Source organism: Strix aluco, chromosome 18, assembly GCF_031877795.1.
Source record: "Strix aluco isolate bStrAlu1 chromosome 18, bStrAlu1.hap1, whole genome shotgun sequence".
In the NCBI taxonomy this organism is placed as follows: Eukaryota; Metazoa; Chordata; class Aves; order Strigiformes; family Strigidae; genus Strix; species Strix aluco.
This window is the reverse complement of record NC_133948.1, coordinates 10693247-10711486: the sequence shown is the minus strand read 5'-3', so window position 1 is coordinate 10711486 and position 18240 is coordinate 10693247. Positions and strand designations below refer to the sequence as shown.

Here is an 18240-nt window from a genome sequence, read left to right as displayed (position 1 = left end):
AAAAACCAAACAAAAGCCCCAGTGTGGCTGTCAGAAGTACCACTTCTGTTCTTCAGAATGACATTGTCATCCGTGCTGGTGGACGAAGCCGGACTGTCCCTAACCCCTGTGTTGTGATCATCAACATCATCAAGTCTTTGGAGTCACACATGTAGCAGCTGTAAAAACAGATCTGAAAAAGCCGAAATCAATGCAAAGCAAAAAGCCCCAGAGGCTGATTACAGTGAAGCAATCAACATGCAAAACAGTAATCCTTCCAAGGAAGGTGTTGGTGTGAGCCTCTCAAGAACACCAGAAGCTGGAAGTCAAAATATAACTCCCTCACTGAGTAAGGGTTTAAGAAAAAGCCAGCTGCAAAGCCCACAAAAGCAGCCAATCATCAGAGCTACAAAACGGAGGGGCTGGATGAACAACAAGGAAATGAACTTAAGAGAAGCCACTTCCTTCCCCTAATAAGCTCATAAGAGAAAAAAAAAAAAAAAACACACATTTCTTGAACATAGCCCCAGTGAAGAAAGAAAAGCAGCATCTTGTCCTTTTTGAGGAAAGCTGGCTGACAAGGAGCAAGGCCACCCACAGGCCACAAGCAAGCCCATGTGGGACTTAAAAGATCATCTGAGACATACAAAAAGACAACAGACAAAATTTCACCCAACATGTGAATAAACATACTTAGGTACATTTTAGGAAAAAAAAGAAAAACGTTTAAGCTACTTCCATCCTGTTAGCAAAACTAAAGATCATTTTATGAAGGCAGAGCACAACCAATGTCTCTCAGTGACCTGATGTTAAGTTTTGCCCTGGGTGACATCATCCAGTAGCTTTATAAAAGAACTGAAAGGTCCTTTCAAATGCCCCACACAGGGCAGCTGCCTGTGACATCACACAGCGGCCAGCGCTGGGGTGCCCACCCACCCACCGCGCCGGTGGCCACCATGGCACACGGGCTGGCCACCTGCCGCCATGCGTGATGCACACCAGCACTGACACACGCAGCTCCCCCCAGCTCTCCCACCATGGATGATGCTGCGATGCTTGGAAAGAAAGGCTATAGCCTGAGCAACACACTAGGAAAAGGCTCTTACGGTAAAGTGAAATCTGCCTACTGTGACCAGCTGAAATGCAATGTGGCCATCAAGATAATCGACAAGAGGAAAGCCCCCCAGGAATTTTTGGAAAGATTTCTCCCCAGGGAAATACAGGCTTTGAGACGCTTGCACCACCCCTCAATCATCAAAACCTATGAGATCTTTGAGACATCAGCTGGGAAAGTGTACATTGTGATGGAGCTGGGGGAAAAGGGAGACCTCCTGGACTACATCAAGATCACAGGAGCTATGGAAGAGGACATCGCTCACATCAAGTTTCAGCAGTTGGCTTCTGCCATCAAGTATTGCCACGACTCAGACTTGGCTCACAGGGACCTGAAATGCGAGAACATCCTTCTCGATGAAGACCTCAACATCAAGCTGTCAGACTTCGGCTTTTCCAAATCCTTGTCTCGGGATGAAGATGGAAGAACTATTCTCAGCCAAACCTTCTGCGGGTCTGCTGCATACACAGCCCCTGAAGTGCTAGAGGGTGTTCCTTATGACCCCAAGATTTCTGACATATGGAGCCTGGGTGTCATCCTGTACATGATAGTCTACGCTTTAATGCCATTTGATGATTCCAATGTCAGGAAAATGATCTCTATTCAGAAACAACACAGGATTCCCTTCCCCAACTCAAAACACCTGAGTGCAGAGTGCAAGGACCTCATTTACCACTTGCTCCAGCCCAATGCATCTCAGAGGTTGTGCATAGATGAAGTTTTGAAACACTCATGGTTGCAGACTCAAAAATCCATACCTCCCCCTCTGCCAGCTGCAGAAGAGGGTGAGTGTTCCGAAAACCTGCATGAAGGAAAGCCTGAGCACAAGCAGCAAGCCAAATCCCATTCTGCAGAAGGAGACGAGAAGAAAACAGGATCCTCTAAGGATGGCTGGTTTTAACAATACCACAAAGTTGGTCTAACTTGTGAACTGCTGGTTCTCAACTTCAGCTTCTCTGGACCCTTTCAGCAATAGTCCTTATCTTTCACTTTACAAAGTATAGCTCAAACCATGAGACCAGAGAAGCTACAATACATCTGCTGAGGTGAATGAACAGCTTAACACAATTATTCTCAAAAGACCTGTCTGATAACGTTTACAGGGATGAGAAGTTACTGTCAAAACACATTGGAAAGCTTCTTTCAGTGCTGCTGACACTTAACAGCTCTTACACTCACGTTTCTCAAGTTCCTGACTACACCAGCTGCAGAATTCACACATGCATCAGCCACATTTTGGATTCAGTAAGAGGGCAGGTTATTAGGAAGTGTGAACTGATGTCTGAAACTGTTTGCACGCTGTTTTGTATGCAACTCTCTTGACAGGCCCACTGTATGTTCAAGAGCATAAGTTTAAACACCACTTAAATTAAAGAGAAGCCCTGTAAAATTCTGGGTCATGTCTCAATATATACATGGTTGTATCCCCTGTTCTGCAAAGTACAAAACCAAAAGAGTTTCGACAAGCTGGAAGAAAGCCTACTTCAACCTTTTAGGAAGGCTTACCACATTTTATAAATAGACGTATCTGTACAGAAACGTATTTAAATGCATGGCCATCTTAAAAACAGAAATACATCTTAAGAAAATTATCGCCGTTTTCCAAGAGTCCTGAATCTTCTCTGCCATTGCAGGAGGCGTCCTTTTGGTACAGTAGCCCTGTGCATCCCACCCATGCAGTCAAAGGGAAGTTATAGCACAGCAGGAGATACTCTGCTTCCAGAAAACACATCACAGGCTATTTTAGCTATATAGTCTAGAGCAGCGCTGGTCCCAGATCTTGTAACCACTGGCTTCCATTCTGGCAGCTGTATCTAGACACCCCTTACTACCGAAGGCTCACAACACCCCGTCTGCAGACAGCTGAGTGCAGCCAGTTCACTGTCGCCTTGCTGGTGACTGGAATATTCAGAAGAAATCAGATGCCTTCCTTCTTTTAGGAAGTTGCAGTAAATTGTCTGTGATCGATGTAGTATCCTGAGATACTGGCGTCTGAGATACTGTCCTAGATTGTGGGGTGCTTGTGGGTGTATGAGGCCCACTTGCTGGGGTCTTGTAACCAGGAGTTCCTGTGTGGGCTGGGGAAGGAGTATAGCTGGCTCGCAGGGCTTTGTCAGTATATTTACTTGCAGTCCTGTTTACTAGTCTTTGCAAAGCTGGTGACATTGCTGGGCTTAGTCCTTTCGGAGTGAGGCTGGAATAGAATAACAAGTTTTAAAAGATTTTACAGTAAAAATCTGCCATTTATTAGGAAGAGTATCAATGCTTCCACAGGCAAGCGCAGTGCCCACTTCCCCCCCAGATGAGACCCACCGGCTGCAGGTGTCACTACGCCTGCAGGTAAACGCAGCCCATCTCTCTAGAGAGGCAAGTGACAGAGAAACCTCCTACATCCCTCCCAGACACGAGTGACACTGCGTGCCTTTTCCTTTGAGCCTGTTCCGTCCTTCCCATGACCCAGCCAAGCAAGACTTATCACGTCTCCTCTCTGCAATGAGGCAAGACACCGGTCCAGATGCATTGCTGGGTGGCTGTAGGGCAGAACAGTAATGCTGACAAGTGGGAGGAGTATCAGGGGCAGCCACCAGCCACCTCCTCTCAGGAACTGTTTTTTAATTTCTAAAAACTTCTAGTTTGCCTGTACCTCTCCCTGCTTCCAGTACTCTTAACATTCCTCCCTTTCTATATATGTCGATTTAAATTTCATCAGAAAATAACCATCCCCAGTCTCACTTGAACAGAACAGAAATCTCACCTGGCCAAGTTTTCTGTCACCTTTCGAAGTGCCTCCTGCTTCTTTGCTCGGTTTTTAGCTGCCACTTCATTGGCCATCTTGAGTCCTAACCTCTCACGGCGCCCAGGCTCCAGGATCTAAAACACATCACACAGTTCACTCACCAAGGCACTCATATGAGTGCTGCAAAAATGAGTCAAAGCACCTTCACAGTTGGATTCCAGCCTGCAGGGATCTAAACCGGGGAGTAGTAGGGTTGGCCCACGCCTCTGCTGCTGTATAAAGCCAGAGAGGACAGAGAGACCTTCAACCTGCCTTAGCAAGTAACAAAAATGGTAAAACCAGTTCAGCCAAGGAAGCAGCCATTACCTCTGGCATTTCCTCCTGCTGTCTCTCCCAGACAAACAATGTCACCTGTGTCTTGCCTAGCCTGGCCTGTAGTCAGCCAGCTCTCAGGCAAACACAGACATTGCTAAACAGCAGGAGAACCAGTCAATGGCTTCGAAGTCTGACAAAACAGGCACATAGAGCAGATTACACCCTTCTTAAACTAAGAGTCTCAGACAGCTCACATTCAATGACACCAGCAGGAGACAGGTGCCATGCAAGGTCAGGTGCCATTACCAAAGCCTGCCTTTCTACTCTCAAGTGATACACCTGCCTCAGGCTGTGACAGCCAGAAGATCAAGACAGAGGGAAATCCTACAATTTCTACATATATTAGAATCAGAGAAATCAGGTATCTCTTCAGCTTCCTCTGAAAGCCCCTCTGTCTGGGCACATCACCAAATATTGAATCTCACTCTCCTGCAGACACTGTCTGTTCCACCTCAGGTATCTCCACCAAGTAGGTTTCATGTGGAGCCATGTCCATCTCCACCCTCCAAGCAGAACCTAGATTATTAGTCTCAAGGACTGGGAACACAGCCCAGAGATGCATCACACTCCCACAACAATGTTAATCTATTAGTTACTCACTCGCCTTTCCCTTCTTAGTCCTTCCCCCTGAAAAAGAAGGAGACATGCTGACTCCTGACATGAGATACCTTGAAGGCTGGTCCAGGTGTTCGGTCCACATACGGCGTTTCTGACCCTTCTAGGCGCAAAGGGGTGCTTTCAATTTCACCCCATGTCATAAAAGGAGACTCATTCACACCTAAAAACAAATTTTAAAAGTCATGCTCATGCAACAGATTTGATTATTTGTTCGCCACAAAAAATCCAGAGAAACAAATTATGAAATCCAGCAAATTCATCAGCTCACAAAGGAGTCCCTCCACTACAGAGGAATTCACAGCCAATGTTGAATAGGAACATTTGGTTCCCATTAAAGGGGCATGACCTTAAACTCACAGGATTGTCTGTGGCTGTGTCATCCTCTAGGTTACAACATCCAAACACTGTCCCTTCCATGGGTTTATTTTTCCATTTGGTGAGCTTTTGATTAGTGACACTTTCATTTTTTCCTCTACAGTACTAGTCCTCTGCTATTGTATGAAAACTCCTTCAACATGGGGAACTATCTAAAAGCAGGGAAACAGGCAGAGGATTTAGGATACATGTAATAGCCAGATGTACCCTCAATTCATCTTGAGGCTAGCCTGTACCAGACAGTGACTGCACCTTGTCTAACAGCTACAACTGCAGAAGATTTTAAGAGCCCGATTAAGTCACTGGCTAGAAAATCCTGCTGTCCAGGGTTTGGAAAAGGCATTTACAATGGAGAAAGGAGGTGCGCTCCAAATGCCACCTACAGGCTTTCTGGAGGAAAAGCCTCCCTATGTTCACCTTTTAGTATAACAACAAAAGACAGGGAAACGTAATGGCTGGTGAAGAACAGCTGAAAATTCAGATACCATATTTCAACTGAAGAAAAATAATCAGTTTGTCCTAACTGAAAGTATTCTGTGGCTAATATAGCAGAACAAAAGGAATCTAATACACAAGTGTATTCAGACAAAGGAAGAACCTAGAAAGCAGCAGACCTGGAGGAAAACAGTAGGTTAGACTGTGAAGGAAGTGAGATATGCTATATCCCTGTGAGCCAGGCTGAACCATCACTCAGCAAACTACTGGACACACTGACACAAATGCTCCTCGTTTTGAAACATGAGCACTCATCGGAAGGTTAATGTTTGTGAAATACTTGAATTCTTATCTTTAAGCTCTAGAGAAGCATCACCCAGAGATAAAACAAGCAGTCGCATCACCCCAGTTGCCTAGGAAGGCTAACCGCCCTCTAGACGATTCCTAAGCGATGGCACAGCAGTTTGCTCAGGGCCTCTCGGTTACAGCATGACTTCTCTTGCCAGTGTACTGGACTAGGATTTAAGTACTGCATCGAGCTGGCATAAGAGAGTACACAAGAAAGACAGCAACTCATGAGACATAGGGATAGAAGGCTTATCTCCTTGTCTAAACCAACACTGACAGCCCAGTGTTGAACAAACAGAGCATCAAAATAAGTGCAGGAGCAGTCCTCTTACATCAGAAAAAAAAAAAAAGAAAATCCTCTTACCAGGGGCAGGAGAGGGGGTAGCCACAAATCCATATCCATTCACTTTTGGAGACTCTTGAGGTATCAGTTCTTTCCCATCTGGTCCCACTTTGCCCTGTTTGTACTGAAATTAAAAAAAGACAATGCCATTCATGTGGAGAAAGGTGTGGATCAGCTGTATCTAGCACACACAGTTCTCCTGGTTGATGAACAACACCAGAGGGCAGAGTCTAACAAGGTTTTAGTCAGAAAGTAAAATTATCCAACCTGAGCATTGAGGGCTGCAGCTTGTTGAAGCTGTGATTTGCTCACGGCTTGGCTAAAAGGGTCCTTCACAAAACGGGTGTTTCGATGGACAACTTCCCTGGGCTTCTTAAATACATCATCCTCATCAGATACACCTTGAAAAGCAAAATGTCTTTTAAGAAAGGGCTCAGGTAACACTAGGCAGCAGTGTGTTCTAAAGCTCCCGACCAACATGACACTTACCACACATTCCTACACAACACAGAATCCATCAGCAATTGCAGTGTGTCTCTCTAGCAATTAATTTAAAACAAAACTTGCACTAGATATATGCTTTGGAACAGCTGAAATTTACAAATTAAGATCAGATTTGGGTTTTTTTTAGGAAACAGTCAACAAGACTTTCTTTTCTCTACTTCACTGGTTTGCAGAAAGTACCAATAGTACATTTATAGACAAAAAGAAAACTGTGTTTACAAGATGTAGCTTTCTACAGCAACCAAGGGACCAACAAACCCAAGAAACACTCTTTGAGCAGAAGCAAAGAATGAATAAAGATGACAAGAAAGTGTTCATAAATAAGACAGACCAAGCTGCAAAGAGCTTTGGTTCCTGAAAACAAGCATTTCTATAATACAGATAATGAGTTTCTCAAAGACAAATAGGACATGATCAAACTTTGCAATCAGAGGCAAAGGAGCCAGGTCCAAAGAAAGAAAAGGAAAAAAGAAAAAGAAAAAAATACTTTTAAAAACAACTTTACATATCTGAGCTTCACAGAGGAAAAAGGGCAGTATTACCAGTAAGAGCTGCTCAGTCATCTATAGAAAAGCTGTAAGCACTGTTCGGAGTCAATCCGCCTAGAACCAATTCCTCTTCTGAGAAACCTGCACGCCTCACCTGTCGGATAATACATGAGGGTGTTTCGAGCCGTGTATTCCCAGGTCTCCAGTCCGGCTTTCACATTCTCCAGAGCTTGCTGCTCTGCTGAAGGAAGTGCCAGGTTCTCATTTCGTCGCTGAAAGGGTGATGGGAAAAAAAAAAAAAGTCATCAGGTCTGAAACAGACTCCTGCAATCCTTTAATCAGGCATACACAACTTGGAGAGCTCAACCATGAGCTCAGCTACCTGCCCTAGCATGGCACAAGCACTCTGTCTCTGGCAAGTGGCATTTGAGAAATCATCCCATTCCCAGGTAAGCTTGCAAACAACAACTCCATATGCAGTTCTGGTATAAAAATCAAGTGAGAACTAAAGAATTAACTTCTCAGGTTATGTTTATGACTTTGTTTATTAAATCTTGTGACAACACTTGTTCAAACTTTCTCTGTTTTTCCTCTATCTACTAAATAAGGGAAGAGCAACATATGACACGTCTAATATAAAGACAGTCTACAAGGCCTTGGCAGGAGAATATTTGTACCACCCTAGTCTCATGGAAACTGTATTAGCTGAGGCAAGAAGTAATAAAAGAACAGACATTTCTTCAATACTTAGAAAGTTTTCAAACATTTCCATAGTACAGGTATGGAAGCATTTGACATTCACCTGATTACTTGTGTGCTGTTACCAGCATACTGGTATCAGATACCAAAAAAAACCTAATAGAATGCAGTCAGCCACTGGTAAGTTCCTCCATTTTAAAATTCTCACACTAATTAAACTAGACAATTACCACTAGAAGCTATATATTAAAGACATCAACTGATGTGGTCTTTAATAGGTATCATCCATATACACTTAATTAGCAGTATCATCACTGAATATGTTAGAGGCACAGCAGTTGTCTGCTGCACAGGCATGCTGCGCAAGGAAATGCAAGGTCTGAACAGAGTGCTGGCTGACAGGAAGACACACAACATCAGCACAAGACCGGCTCTGGCAACTTCACCTTGACCTGAAACAACCCCTGTGATTTGGGAATGTTCTCTTGCTACCTGCCTTTTAATTCTGGATGAAAGCATTCAAGCAAAGATGATGCATAAGAGGCCACAGAGGGCATTTTTATTATAACAGACTCTGAGGGTTTACATTAGCTGGGATAAAAACATAACGCTCACTCCCAAGAACAGCAGTGAACACTCATGCATCGGTGCCAAACTTCATTAAAAGGCACTGCAGCTCACATCCATCACTGACACATCTGGCAACAGTGCCAGCTGTTCACTGCTGATGGAGAAAGATTGACATGGCAGCCCCAGAACAGCTCCTAGGAAGACAGCACAGCCAGCCATACTGTGTACAGTACTTTACTTCAGCAGCTGAATGGATTATTACTAGTAGAAACAGAAAACTGAAACAAGAAAAACAATTTAACTGCAAATAATAAAGTGCTGACACACAAACAACAGGAACTGTTCTCAGCTGCTCTCCTTGGTATTGCTGGTTATGGAGGAGACTGCCAAGAACAGCAGTACTTGCACTTTGTGCAATGCTTCACAGTCTCAAAGCTTTAGGAAGAGACAGATCCTCAGCAATTACGTCAACACTGTTCTTGTGTTACAGATGGGGGAAAAAACAGGACTGCAAAAGGAAGAGATGAGCTGTCACAGGACCCAGGAAACTCAGGCTTAGCTCAGATTTAGATGTGACCACCCCATGCACCTACTATTCAAAATCAAGATCCTTCTGTTCTTATTCAGTAAGAAGAGTAATTTAACAGTCTAATGCAAAAGCCCCATGCTCAGACCCACGAATTCTCATCCATATTTACAGCTGGATTTGAAAACAGAAGGTAAGATGATATTCTATTTAATCAAACAAGGAAGAAATAGAGTAAGATGGTATTTCCCTGGTGTGTCACTTTGGAAGAGCAGAGATACCGCTGAGCCGTTTCCCTACCTGGGCATACTCCTCTTCTGCACTGTACAGCCAAGCATGCTTGACCTTCTCCTTCTCTTTGGCCACTTCCATGATCTGCTCAAATGAAGCATTATCTTCACTCGTGTGTTTTGCTAAGAAGCTGTCCAGACTGGGAAGTGTATCTTTATCATCTTTTTCTGCTTCTCCTAACAAGAGGAGGGAAGAAGCCTGAGAAAGGTTAATACCTCCCTTTCTACAAGAGCACTATACAGAACTGTTAATCCCTTCTGACAGTGAGCCTTCTACGGATCCACTAATAATTAACATGAAGCTTGGTGGAAAAAAAAAAATACAGGGATGCAGAGCGGTACAATAACAAATTCTTTTTTGGAAGACATATATCCAACTTCACCTAAAACCTTTTATGGCATTTATAGCTATTTGTATTAAAGAGAAAATGCATAAGTGGCCAGCTGCTAGCAGAAATTTTTAATATACTTTAATATACTGTATGAATAGCTCTTTCCCTACAATCTTTACTTACTTACAGAATTAATTTCAGGTGACACAGGAAAAATTTACTGCCTTCAAAGAGATCAAATGAGGTAAGAATTTACACCAAAAAGAGATCCATAATTGAGAAATCACATACATGATGTAAAACATTACAACAAGTTCAACTTCAGAGTGATCATTTTCACCTACTAGAAGGTTAAAGGACACTGCTTAAACATCTGCTAAATACCCACAACCCTTACAGAAGACAGAGCTCACAAAAGTATTTTCCTGCTGCTGAAAAATTCAGCTAGAGAAACATCACTGTCCTACCTTCGTCTGCAGCTTTGATACCAGCTTTGGATTTATTCCCTGGTGGAAGGCCACCTGGATGCACTTCTGGGGTTTCAAACGTGGCTGGAGTAACATCTGTGACAGAAAAAAAAAACCAAACTCTCATGGTTACTAGAGCACGCAACAGGACTCATGCTGTGACATCTTCCACCATAGTAAGGGTCATGTGCCAAACAAGTCACAGAAGACATATCAAGAGAACAACAATTTAATTAAAAAGTTGTGAAAAGACCCCAAAATATTCTATTTAATTCTGTTCTAACCACTGAATAAGATTTTGCACACATCTAAGACATTATTCTTTTCCTGCCGGGAAAAATTCACAGGAGAGCCACAGCCCAGTATATTTGCCACCCTACCTACAGCTTTAACCAACAGAAACAAGCAGCGGCATAACAATCTTAATTAATCTAGGCCAGGGCCAGCACCTGCAGCAGGGGAGGAAGAGAAAGCACTTGGTGACACATGCCCTTTGCCACCAGAAAGCTAATTACCTAAACCCTACTGCGAGAGCTCAGCCAGGGACTGGGCTTCAGTATAGGAAACACCTGAACCTGAAGTGAAAGCAAACATACATCAGGGCATGGGAAGCCTGCTCTGTAAACCTCTGATACTCACGAGCTTCCAACACCTTGTCCCCAATATATGAAAATCTTACATGTCTGCAGATGCAACAAGAACCCCTAAAACTGTAATAAGGATTCAAAACGTATCTTAGCATTTCTAATAGTATAATATCACACATTAGAGCATATAACATTCCCTAGGGAGCAGGAACTTGGCAAAAGATGCCTATGAGGAACAGTTATTCAATAGCTGTTTTTTCCAAAATCATTCCCTCAAGAAAGAATTATTAGACACCAAAGAGAAATTCAGCATTTGCCATCAGACAGTGACTACTGCCCAATCTGGTATACTAATTCCCATGCAACGTCAATCTTAAATCTTTAAAATAAAACACTGCCTGCACAAAGTTAGATAAGCCAGAGCAGTAGTATTAGATATAAAACCCTTATGCCCCAGTGAGCCAGTTCTTACAGGGTGCAGGTGTGTCCCTCGATGATTTGCCCAAGGAGGACCCAAACTTTATAGCAATTTGTCTCATTTTCTCCAAGTCACCGTTTTCTTCAGCCTCCAGATATTCCTTCTGCGCTCGCAACTTCTCCACGTCAGGAAAGAAGTCTCGCTGAATGATTTTCTCTAAACCCTACAAACAGAGAGACACCTGCCAGGCCGCGCCGGCGCCCCTCGGAGTGCCGGCTCAGCCCGGGGCCAGCCGCAGACCGCGCAGCCCGGGGGCGCTTCAAGCCGAGGCCGGGCCGGTGGCACCGCGCTGATCGCTGTCGCCGCAGGAGCCCAGGGGGCGGCCCCAGAGCTGCCCCGTCCCCAGGCCCGACCCGGGGTTAGACCGGGCAGACCCGAGCCGGGAGCCGCTCGGCCCAGGTGCCAGGAGAGCGGGGCCTCCCGGGCCTCGGCGCGGCCCGGCGGACGCTGCTCCCCTAGGCCCAGGCCTACCTCGATGTAGGCCTCCTCATCCAGGATCTTCTTGGGGCGCCGCGGGGTCGCCTGCTTCCCCGTCGCCACAGCGGTGCTCACGGCAGCAGCCGGCACCAAGGCGCCGGAGGAGGCCGCTGGAACCGCCGCCGCCTCCATAGCGCCGGGGCCCCGGTAGACCGGCGAGAGCCCTGACCCTCCTCAACCACCGTCGCGGCCGTGACGTAACGTGCCGTGACGTAACGTGACGCGACGCGACGTGACGTGACGCGACGCCGCGCCACGGGGAACCGGAAGGTCCCGCACCCGCCGCCCCGCCCCGGAAAGACGCCCTGAGCGGTGCGCGCGGCGGCCAGCGCGCCCCCTACCGGCCGGGAGGACGCTCCCGGTCCCGCTCCGTGACACGGCTTGACCTCGGCCCCGAGCGGCGGCGGCCTCACGGGCCGGGCTCTGCCGGGGGGCAGCGGCCGCATCCTGTCCCTGCCGGGGCGGGCCGAGTCCTTCAGCACCCACAGGCCGCGCGTTGGGCCTCTCCCCCCCAGCACCCCCACGGCCGCCCTCAGGGCTCCTCAGAAACACCGCGGGGACCGGGGACCACCGCCTGGTGCTCGAGGGCTGCGGAAGGCCCCCGGGGGCCGTGGAGCAGGCGAAGGCCCAGCGGCAAGCGGGCACTGCTGGCAGGTATGGCCTGGGCCCCCCACCGCCGACTCTCCATGGCACGTACAGAGGTGATGGGACAGTTTTATTTCTCTCACGGCTTTACAGGACTTGGTTCCCCTTTGGCCCTGCTAGGGACACGGACACCACTTGCACAGACATGGGCTGGCCACAGAGGTGAGCTGAACGCTCGCTGTGCCAGCCCCTCTCACCACAGCAGATGGATTATCTCTCCCACGGGCTGTAGGGAGAAATCCGTGTTTCTTTGTTAAGGAACAAGTCGCCTGTCCAGTAAACTCAAGCCCAAAAGCAACTCTAGGTGCCATCAAGGTGCCGAAAATAGGAAACATGCATTTGCAGGGTATTTTGCAAATCTACAGTAGTAAAACAAGCACAAATACTACCTGCACAGAGCAAAGACAAGAAGGTGAGTCTCCCCCTCTCTTGAAGCACACACACGTAACACTGGTACAGCTCTGTCCCCTGCACGGGCTTTTGGCAGTGGTTTCTGCTTAAGCATCTGAGCTCATGCCTGGTGAGGTATTTGCCACGTGAACTAGGTTTGGAAGAAACTGGCACATGAAAGTGCCATGTCTGCTTTTACCTGTCCCCCTCCTCTGGAAATCACAGAGATTCCCTTTTGCTTCATTAGTCCCCCTCGGGTTACCCCTCTATAGAACCTGTCAGCTATGGGAAATGGGTGCTCTTGGCGTTCTCTGCTGCGATGCAGCCTGCGACCACTAACAGCTCTCCTCCGAGGGCTTCTTGGTGCCTTGAAGGATCAGTGCTGAAGCAGACGCCCTCTTCTGATGCCGCCACTTGGCCCGCCGATTTTTAAACCAAACCTACAAAGCGGAAAACAAGAACTTCTGCATTTCATGTGTTACTTGCAGGGGGGCAGGCAGCTACACTCATGGGCCACAGTGTAAGCTTTAGGATACTGTAACACATTTCCCGATATAAAAGTTTGATACAAGATTTAACCAGTCATTCCCATACAATCCTGCTCAGATACATGTAAGGGGCACAAGGGAGCTGGGACCTCCCCATGGAAAATTCAGAAGTCATGCAAATCACATAAATAAGGAATATACACTTGGGTGCAGGGGATGAGCAGAACGGGGCATGTCTGTGTGTTTATATAGGTGACTCCAGGGGAGAGGGAGTGCGTGAGTTTATGGGAATGGATACCAGAACAAATCAGCCCAGCAGAACTGGTTTATATTCTTCCATCGCTTGTCAAACCTAAACCGTGTTTTGTCTAATACCCAAGAATGGTTTTTAAAATGAGGCCCTGGGTCTGCACCTCCTGAAAAAGACAGTACAATGCCCCAGTCTCTGTTCTTGGGGGGTTGCAGCAAACAGCACCTCACCAAGTGGCAGGATCTCACCTCTACCCTCTCCTCCTTCAAGTGAATGCGGTTTGCCAGGTGCTCGCGGGTGATGACGTCCGGGTACTGGTTCTGATGGAAAAGTGTCTCCAGAGCTTGCAGCTGGTCCTCAGTGAATATGGTGCGATGCCGGCGCGTCCGGCGCTGGATCTGGTGGAAAGTCTGCAGCTCGCTTGGGTTCCCCTGGGGACTCTTACAGACCCTGACTGCTGAGTGGAAGAGTCGCATGGGCCAGGGGAACCGGGTGTCTGCAAGGGGAGAGGTACAACAGCAGTGTTAGGTGTGGGAGACTGAAACACCCATCTTGCTCAGAGCACAAGTTACATCCACGCCTATTGTTTGGAAGGAGGCAGCCAGCCAGCTGGTCCGGGTGACAAGCTATGGGATCACCATGCAGGTGAGAGAAGAGCATAGGGCATCCCTCTGGGAGAAGTGTGCAGGTGAGGACCACTGGTTGGGTTTTCCTTGTATACTTACCAGTTGCACTATGGCCAGCTCCAGAAAATTGCTGGAAACTCACAGCCCAGCAAAGAGCCATGTTTCAGTCCTGACACGGGGGATTTCTGAACTTTCAGGATGCTCTTGAACTGCATTTTTAAGGGTTTGCCACTTTTTTTTTTTTTCTTCTCCACTAGATGCAGCAATTTTGCTGGATGTAGTCAAAAACTTTTCCTTAAAGGACCCGTGAGGTTCCTCACAGCCTGTGTTTTCAGGATGCACAAGCACAGCTCTGTACATGGGCTGCATAACCATGGGGCCCCACACTCCACAGAGAACTTCCACCCCTAGAAGCATCATCCTCTCAAGCATTTTACACTAAACAAGTAATATCCAGTAATAAATAGCACCTGCTGCTTTTAAAACCCCGGTAGCATTGCAGGTAAAAGTGCCTGCTCTTGGGAGCCATGCTGAGAACAGAGCTCAGCTCACTGGAGCTCTGGAGCCGTGGTGACAGGCCAGATGCTATATTGTCACTCAACGCCCAGGTTTTCCCCTCCACCCCTCTGCCCAGCGCTGGCACCAGCCTCTCCATGAGCCCTACACCATGAACCAAACCCAAACACTCACCCAGCCAACTCGATGAGTCCTGCAGGGAACGGGTGCTCGTGTGAGAACAGCAGCAGCAGTTGCAGCCTGCCCCTTCCAGCTCTTCCTCCTCCTCCTCCTCCTCCTCCTGCAGGGAGCTGGCCGGGATGGTCTCCAGCTCACACAGCCCCTTGGGTGCGCAGTCCAAGATGCTCCGGAGGCACAGTGGGACCAGGACCTGGGGGCTCTTCTCTGCTGGGCTGGAGAGGATGTCCTCGATGCTGAATGAACACGGCTTCTTGAGGCCTCTCCTGCCAGCGTTGGCATCCAGTGCTGGCTCCGAAGACATCCTCTGCCAGCAGCAGCAGCCGCGGGAATGGGCAGCCCAGGCTGAGTGGGGTTTGCTCTCCTTGTGCTAACTCCAGAGTGGGGTCTCGCAAGGAAAAAGACAGCTTACATAGCTTTTAAAATGGGCTGGTGAAGCCGTCCAGAATTGCTGCTTTGTCTTGGCATTTCAAGTGACTGTCATTCTCACAGCTGAGTTTTTATTTTATACACACACGCACTTTTTCTCCTCTAACCTGCCTGCTTTATGACTGAAGCCACCCTAAATATATATATAGAGAGATATAATCCCTTTGGAAAGAAAACCATAAACCCCCCTGTGAATAAAATAAATTCTAACTAATCTTGGCAGCTTTGTGAAGGGTTAGTGTGGATCTAAGATTTAGCTAATCCCACAGAAATGACTGGAGAAGGAAATCTGATTTCTCCATCTCGGGTGTAGATTTGAGGTGGTTATGATCTCCATTGTGCTGCAGCCTCCGATCCAAGGAAGGGGGAGGATAGCTGTTCCCAGCCCGGAAATGGACCAGAGGATTAACTCCTTAAAAGAAGCAAATTATCCCTTTCTCTGGCCAAATGAAAGCTTTCCCGTCAAAAGAGAGCTGTCATATCATACAATATGAGAGAGGAGAGAGTTCAGCTTAATAAAAAAACATTTTTAATGATAGCGCAGCCTTTGGCTGTACCAGAACTCTCTGCAAAAGTTGATTTATTTTCTGCTGAAAGAGAAATTGTATTTTCCCTCCTTCCCCTTTCCCCTACCTCCACTGCCCTAATCACAGTGATAATGCAGATGCTTTGCATGTATGCAACATATTCTTTGTAAGAATTCAAAGCCCTTAATAAATTAGATTACCGGCAGCTCACAGCAGCTCTGTGGCATAGCTTAGTGGCATGTAGCTACGTCCTGTAGAGCCGAGTCGTACCCGTGCTCGGCGCTGGGAAGGGAAGGGGAGGATTGCTGCCTGCTGCCTCTGTGTGCAGGCAGGCAGGCAGCAAGGTCCCGCAGCAGCTCAGGCAGGAGCGTGGTCTCACTGCCACAGCTAATGGGAGGTTCAGTGAGCCCACAGCTTCCCCAAAGCTCTGTCAGTTCAATTCCCAACTTCTTCTGTCCAGCAAGAGAAACTGGGGTAAGGCTACGGCCAAGAGCGGTGACTCAGGGTGGGAGGGGATGCCTGGCACCAACCCTCCTGAGGACAAACAGCAAGGCCTGGCAGATGCGACCCACAGAAGGAGAGAGGACATCTTCCATCTTGGGTTTATAAATGAAATGAGTAGCTGGGGTTAAAATAGAGAAGGTGTGGTTGAGCTCAGGTTGTTTAGGAAAGTTTAAACCCAAGTTCTCTTGCCCTCAGTGCAGTTTAAGCCAAGGTGAGTAGCAAGTCTTCAGGAGCTCACGTGGGGAACACTCTCCCGCTTGGTGTTTCTTTGCAGGGGAGAGAAGATACCAGTCCCACTCGTGAGGAGGAGACACACAGGTGAGTGCTGTTAAACCACTGCACATCAAAGGTCCTTGTGGCACCTCGTGGCTTCACACTCAACAGCCCAGCAACTCCTCCAGCATTGTGCAAAAATAAGAGCCAGTCTCCAGGAGAGCCCCCTCTCAGCCACCATTCTTTTCTCCTTGGCCCTACTTTCTGCCTGCTCTTCCTCACCCTGCTGATCTCCTAGTGCCAGGAAGAGATGCCCCATAGCCACTTTACCTGTGACTCTCAAATCTGTGTAAAATCTAACTTAAAACCAAACAACTATTTTTCCTTCCATCCCTTTATTTGTCTCTCCTTCAGCTATTCCAATGACATAACATAAATCATAACTGTGCTTTACATACTTGCCATAGTTTGAGAGGGTCACACCTTTGTAGCCGTCTGGTCTGGACATGTTTGCTGCTGTCCTGCCGAGTTGTCAGCGCTCCAGAGAGGCACTGGGGATGCACCAATGCCAGGGATCATCGCAAACTGCTCCCAGTTTTTGTGCACGTACCCAAACACTGTCATGGGAGATGGATGTAGGGCCAGGTTCTGCTCCCCACACTGTGCTGGTCCAGAGGCACCATAGGGCAGGCGAGCAGGGACGTGCCATGGGCAAGTACAGGATCTGACCCTTTCTGCTCTCAGCTGTAATAATCATATGCCTGAAGCAGATTAATTCTCTTTCCCCATCCTTAACAAAGGAGGCTTTTCCCTGGCCTCCCCTGCCCGTCCCTGACTTCTCACCACACATACACTTAGCCTATTAGGATCTCCGCTGATTGCTTTCTTTCATTCCTCCCATACCTTTCACTTCAGAAAATGGACTGGTAATACTTCTTTTATCAAAGAATTATGGGATTTAGGACCCAGATCTTACAAAGAGACTTTTGATAGCTGCTGGTAATCAAATCCCAATCGGCAGACACTTCTCTGCACCCTGTTACCGCAGAGGAATAAAGGAAAGGGATTATTGATGTTCTGTTTACTGAGCCTCCAGGAGATAGGATCGCTGGGCTATTTCATATTAGAAAAGGAAAGGAAAATAAAACAAGAAAGAAAAAAAATGCAGACAAGGGAGGACAATATAGATATAGATAAAAAGAAAAGAAACAGGCTCTTATCATTTTCTTATTGGTTAAGGAGATTCCAAAGCCATTATAGAGGATTAGCAAAAAGGTTAATCTGCTTTAGCCATTCACTTGTCAAAAGTGAATTTATAGGGTTTGAAAATCCTTCCTATGGTGAAACCAGAAAAATCCCCCTCGCCCTCCTCTGCACCTCCCTTCTGCAGTCAGCACAAGGGGATGGGAATAGGAGGTTTGGACACCCTAAAACACAGGAGCACCCTTCCCTACCTTGCCCCTGCCTGGGTGCCAGCACCTGTGAGAGCTCTGGTTTGGCAGCGCTTCCCCCACTCCCTCATCACCCATGTGAGGTGGCCATGGTGCTCAGGGAACAGAGGAGCAGGTCCGAGGGCATGACTGTCCTCCTGTACTGCTCTGCCTTGCCTGGGGTAAATCCTGGGCTGCTTCACTGGTTGATATTGGCAGCAGTCTGGGCAAACCTGGACTCCTGGGTGGATTTGGGTTTCTAGGTTGATTTCTAAAGCGAAACAGAGACGGGTGCTGCTGGCA

General features: G+C 47.3%; 3 protein-coding genes across 4 annotated transcripts; 1 reads left to right on the top strand and 2 right to left on the bottom strand.

Annotated features, from left to right (window-relative positions):
* The first annotated feature begins 666 nt into the window (after positions 1-666).
* Positions 667-2451, top strand: TSSK2 (testis specific serine kinase 2). Its single transcript, XM_074844056.1, has one exon. It carries the CDS (start codon positions 1017-1019, stop codon positions 1992-1994), a length of 978 nt encoding a protein of 325 aa, XP_074700157.1. The 5' UTR covers positions 667-1016; the 3' UTR covers positions 1995-2451.
* A 132-nt stretch (positions 2452-2583) lies between these two features.
* On the bottom strand, positions 2584-11977 carry ESS2 (ess-2 splicing factor homolog). Of its 2 annotated transcripts, XM_074844054.1 has the most exons (10): positions 11737-11977; positions 11260-11428; positions 10201-10296; positions 9412-9578; positions 7471-7588; positions 6592-6725; positions 6346-6448; positions 4874-4983; positions 3849-3964; positions 2584-3287 (listed from the first exon to the last, which is right to left on the bottom strand). In XM_074844054.1, the coding sequence occupies exons 1-10, from the start codon at positions 11872-11874 to the stop codon at positions 3002-3004; spliced, it is 1437 nt and encodes a 478-aa protein (XP_074700155.1). In that variant the 5' UTR covers positions 11875-11977; the 3' UTR covers positions 2584-3001. The 2 variants fall into 2 exon arrangements, with proteins under 2 accessions (XP_074700155.1, XP_074700156.1); XM_074844055.1 differs by lacking the exon at positions 11737-11977 and having other exon boundaries at positions 9412-9600.
* A 1122-nt stretch (positions 11978-13099) lies between these two features.
* GSC2 (goosecoid homeobox 2) lies at positions 13100-15138 on the bottom strand. The gene is made up of 3 exons (XM_074844574.1): positions 14832-15138; positions 13764-14011; positions 13100-13217 (listed from the first exon to the last, which is right to left on the bottom strand). The coding sequence occupies exons 1-3, from the start codon at positions 15136-15138 to the stop codon at positions 13113-13115; spliced, it is 660 nt and encodes a 219-aa protein (XP_074700675.1). The 3' UTR covers positions 13100-13112.
* Positions 15139-18240: the final 3102 nt, after the last annotated feature.

Excerpts from the sequence above, each read along its gene's own strand:
- TSSK2 (XM_074844056.1), top strand. The coding sequence starts at position 1,017 with ATGGATGATGCTGCGATGCTTGGAAAGAAAGGCTATAGCCTGAGCAAC.
- ESS2 (XM_074844054.1), bottom strand. The coding sequence starts at position 11,874 with ATGGAGGCGGCGGCGGTTCCAGCGGCCTCCTCCGGCGCCTTGGTGCCG. Across the intron at positions 11,429-11,736 it reads ATGAGGAGGCCTACATCGAG|GGTTTAGAGAAAATCATTCA; the intron begins GTAGGCCTGGGC and ends CTCTGTTTGTAG. Across the intron at positions 3,288-3,848 it reads GTGACAGAAAACTTGGCCAG|CCTCACTCCGAAAGGACTAA; the intron begins GTGAGATTTCTG and ends ATTCTATTCCAG.
- GSC2 (XM_074844574.1), bottom strand. The coding sequence starts at position 15,138 with ATGTCTTCGGAGCCAGCACTGGATGCCAACGCTGGCAGGAGAGGCCTC. Across the intron at positions 14,012-14,831 it reads GGACTCATCGAGTTGGCTGG|ACACCCGGTTCCCCTGGCCC; the intron begins GTGAGTGTTTGG and ends CTCCCCTTGCAG. Across the intron at positions 13,218-13,763 it reads TGAAGGAGGAGAGGGTAGAG|GTTTGGTTTAAAAATCGGCG; the intron begins GTGAGATCCTGC and ends TCCGCTTTGTAG.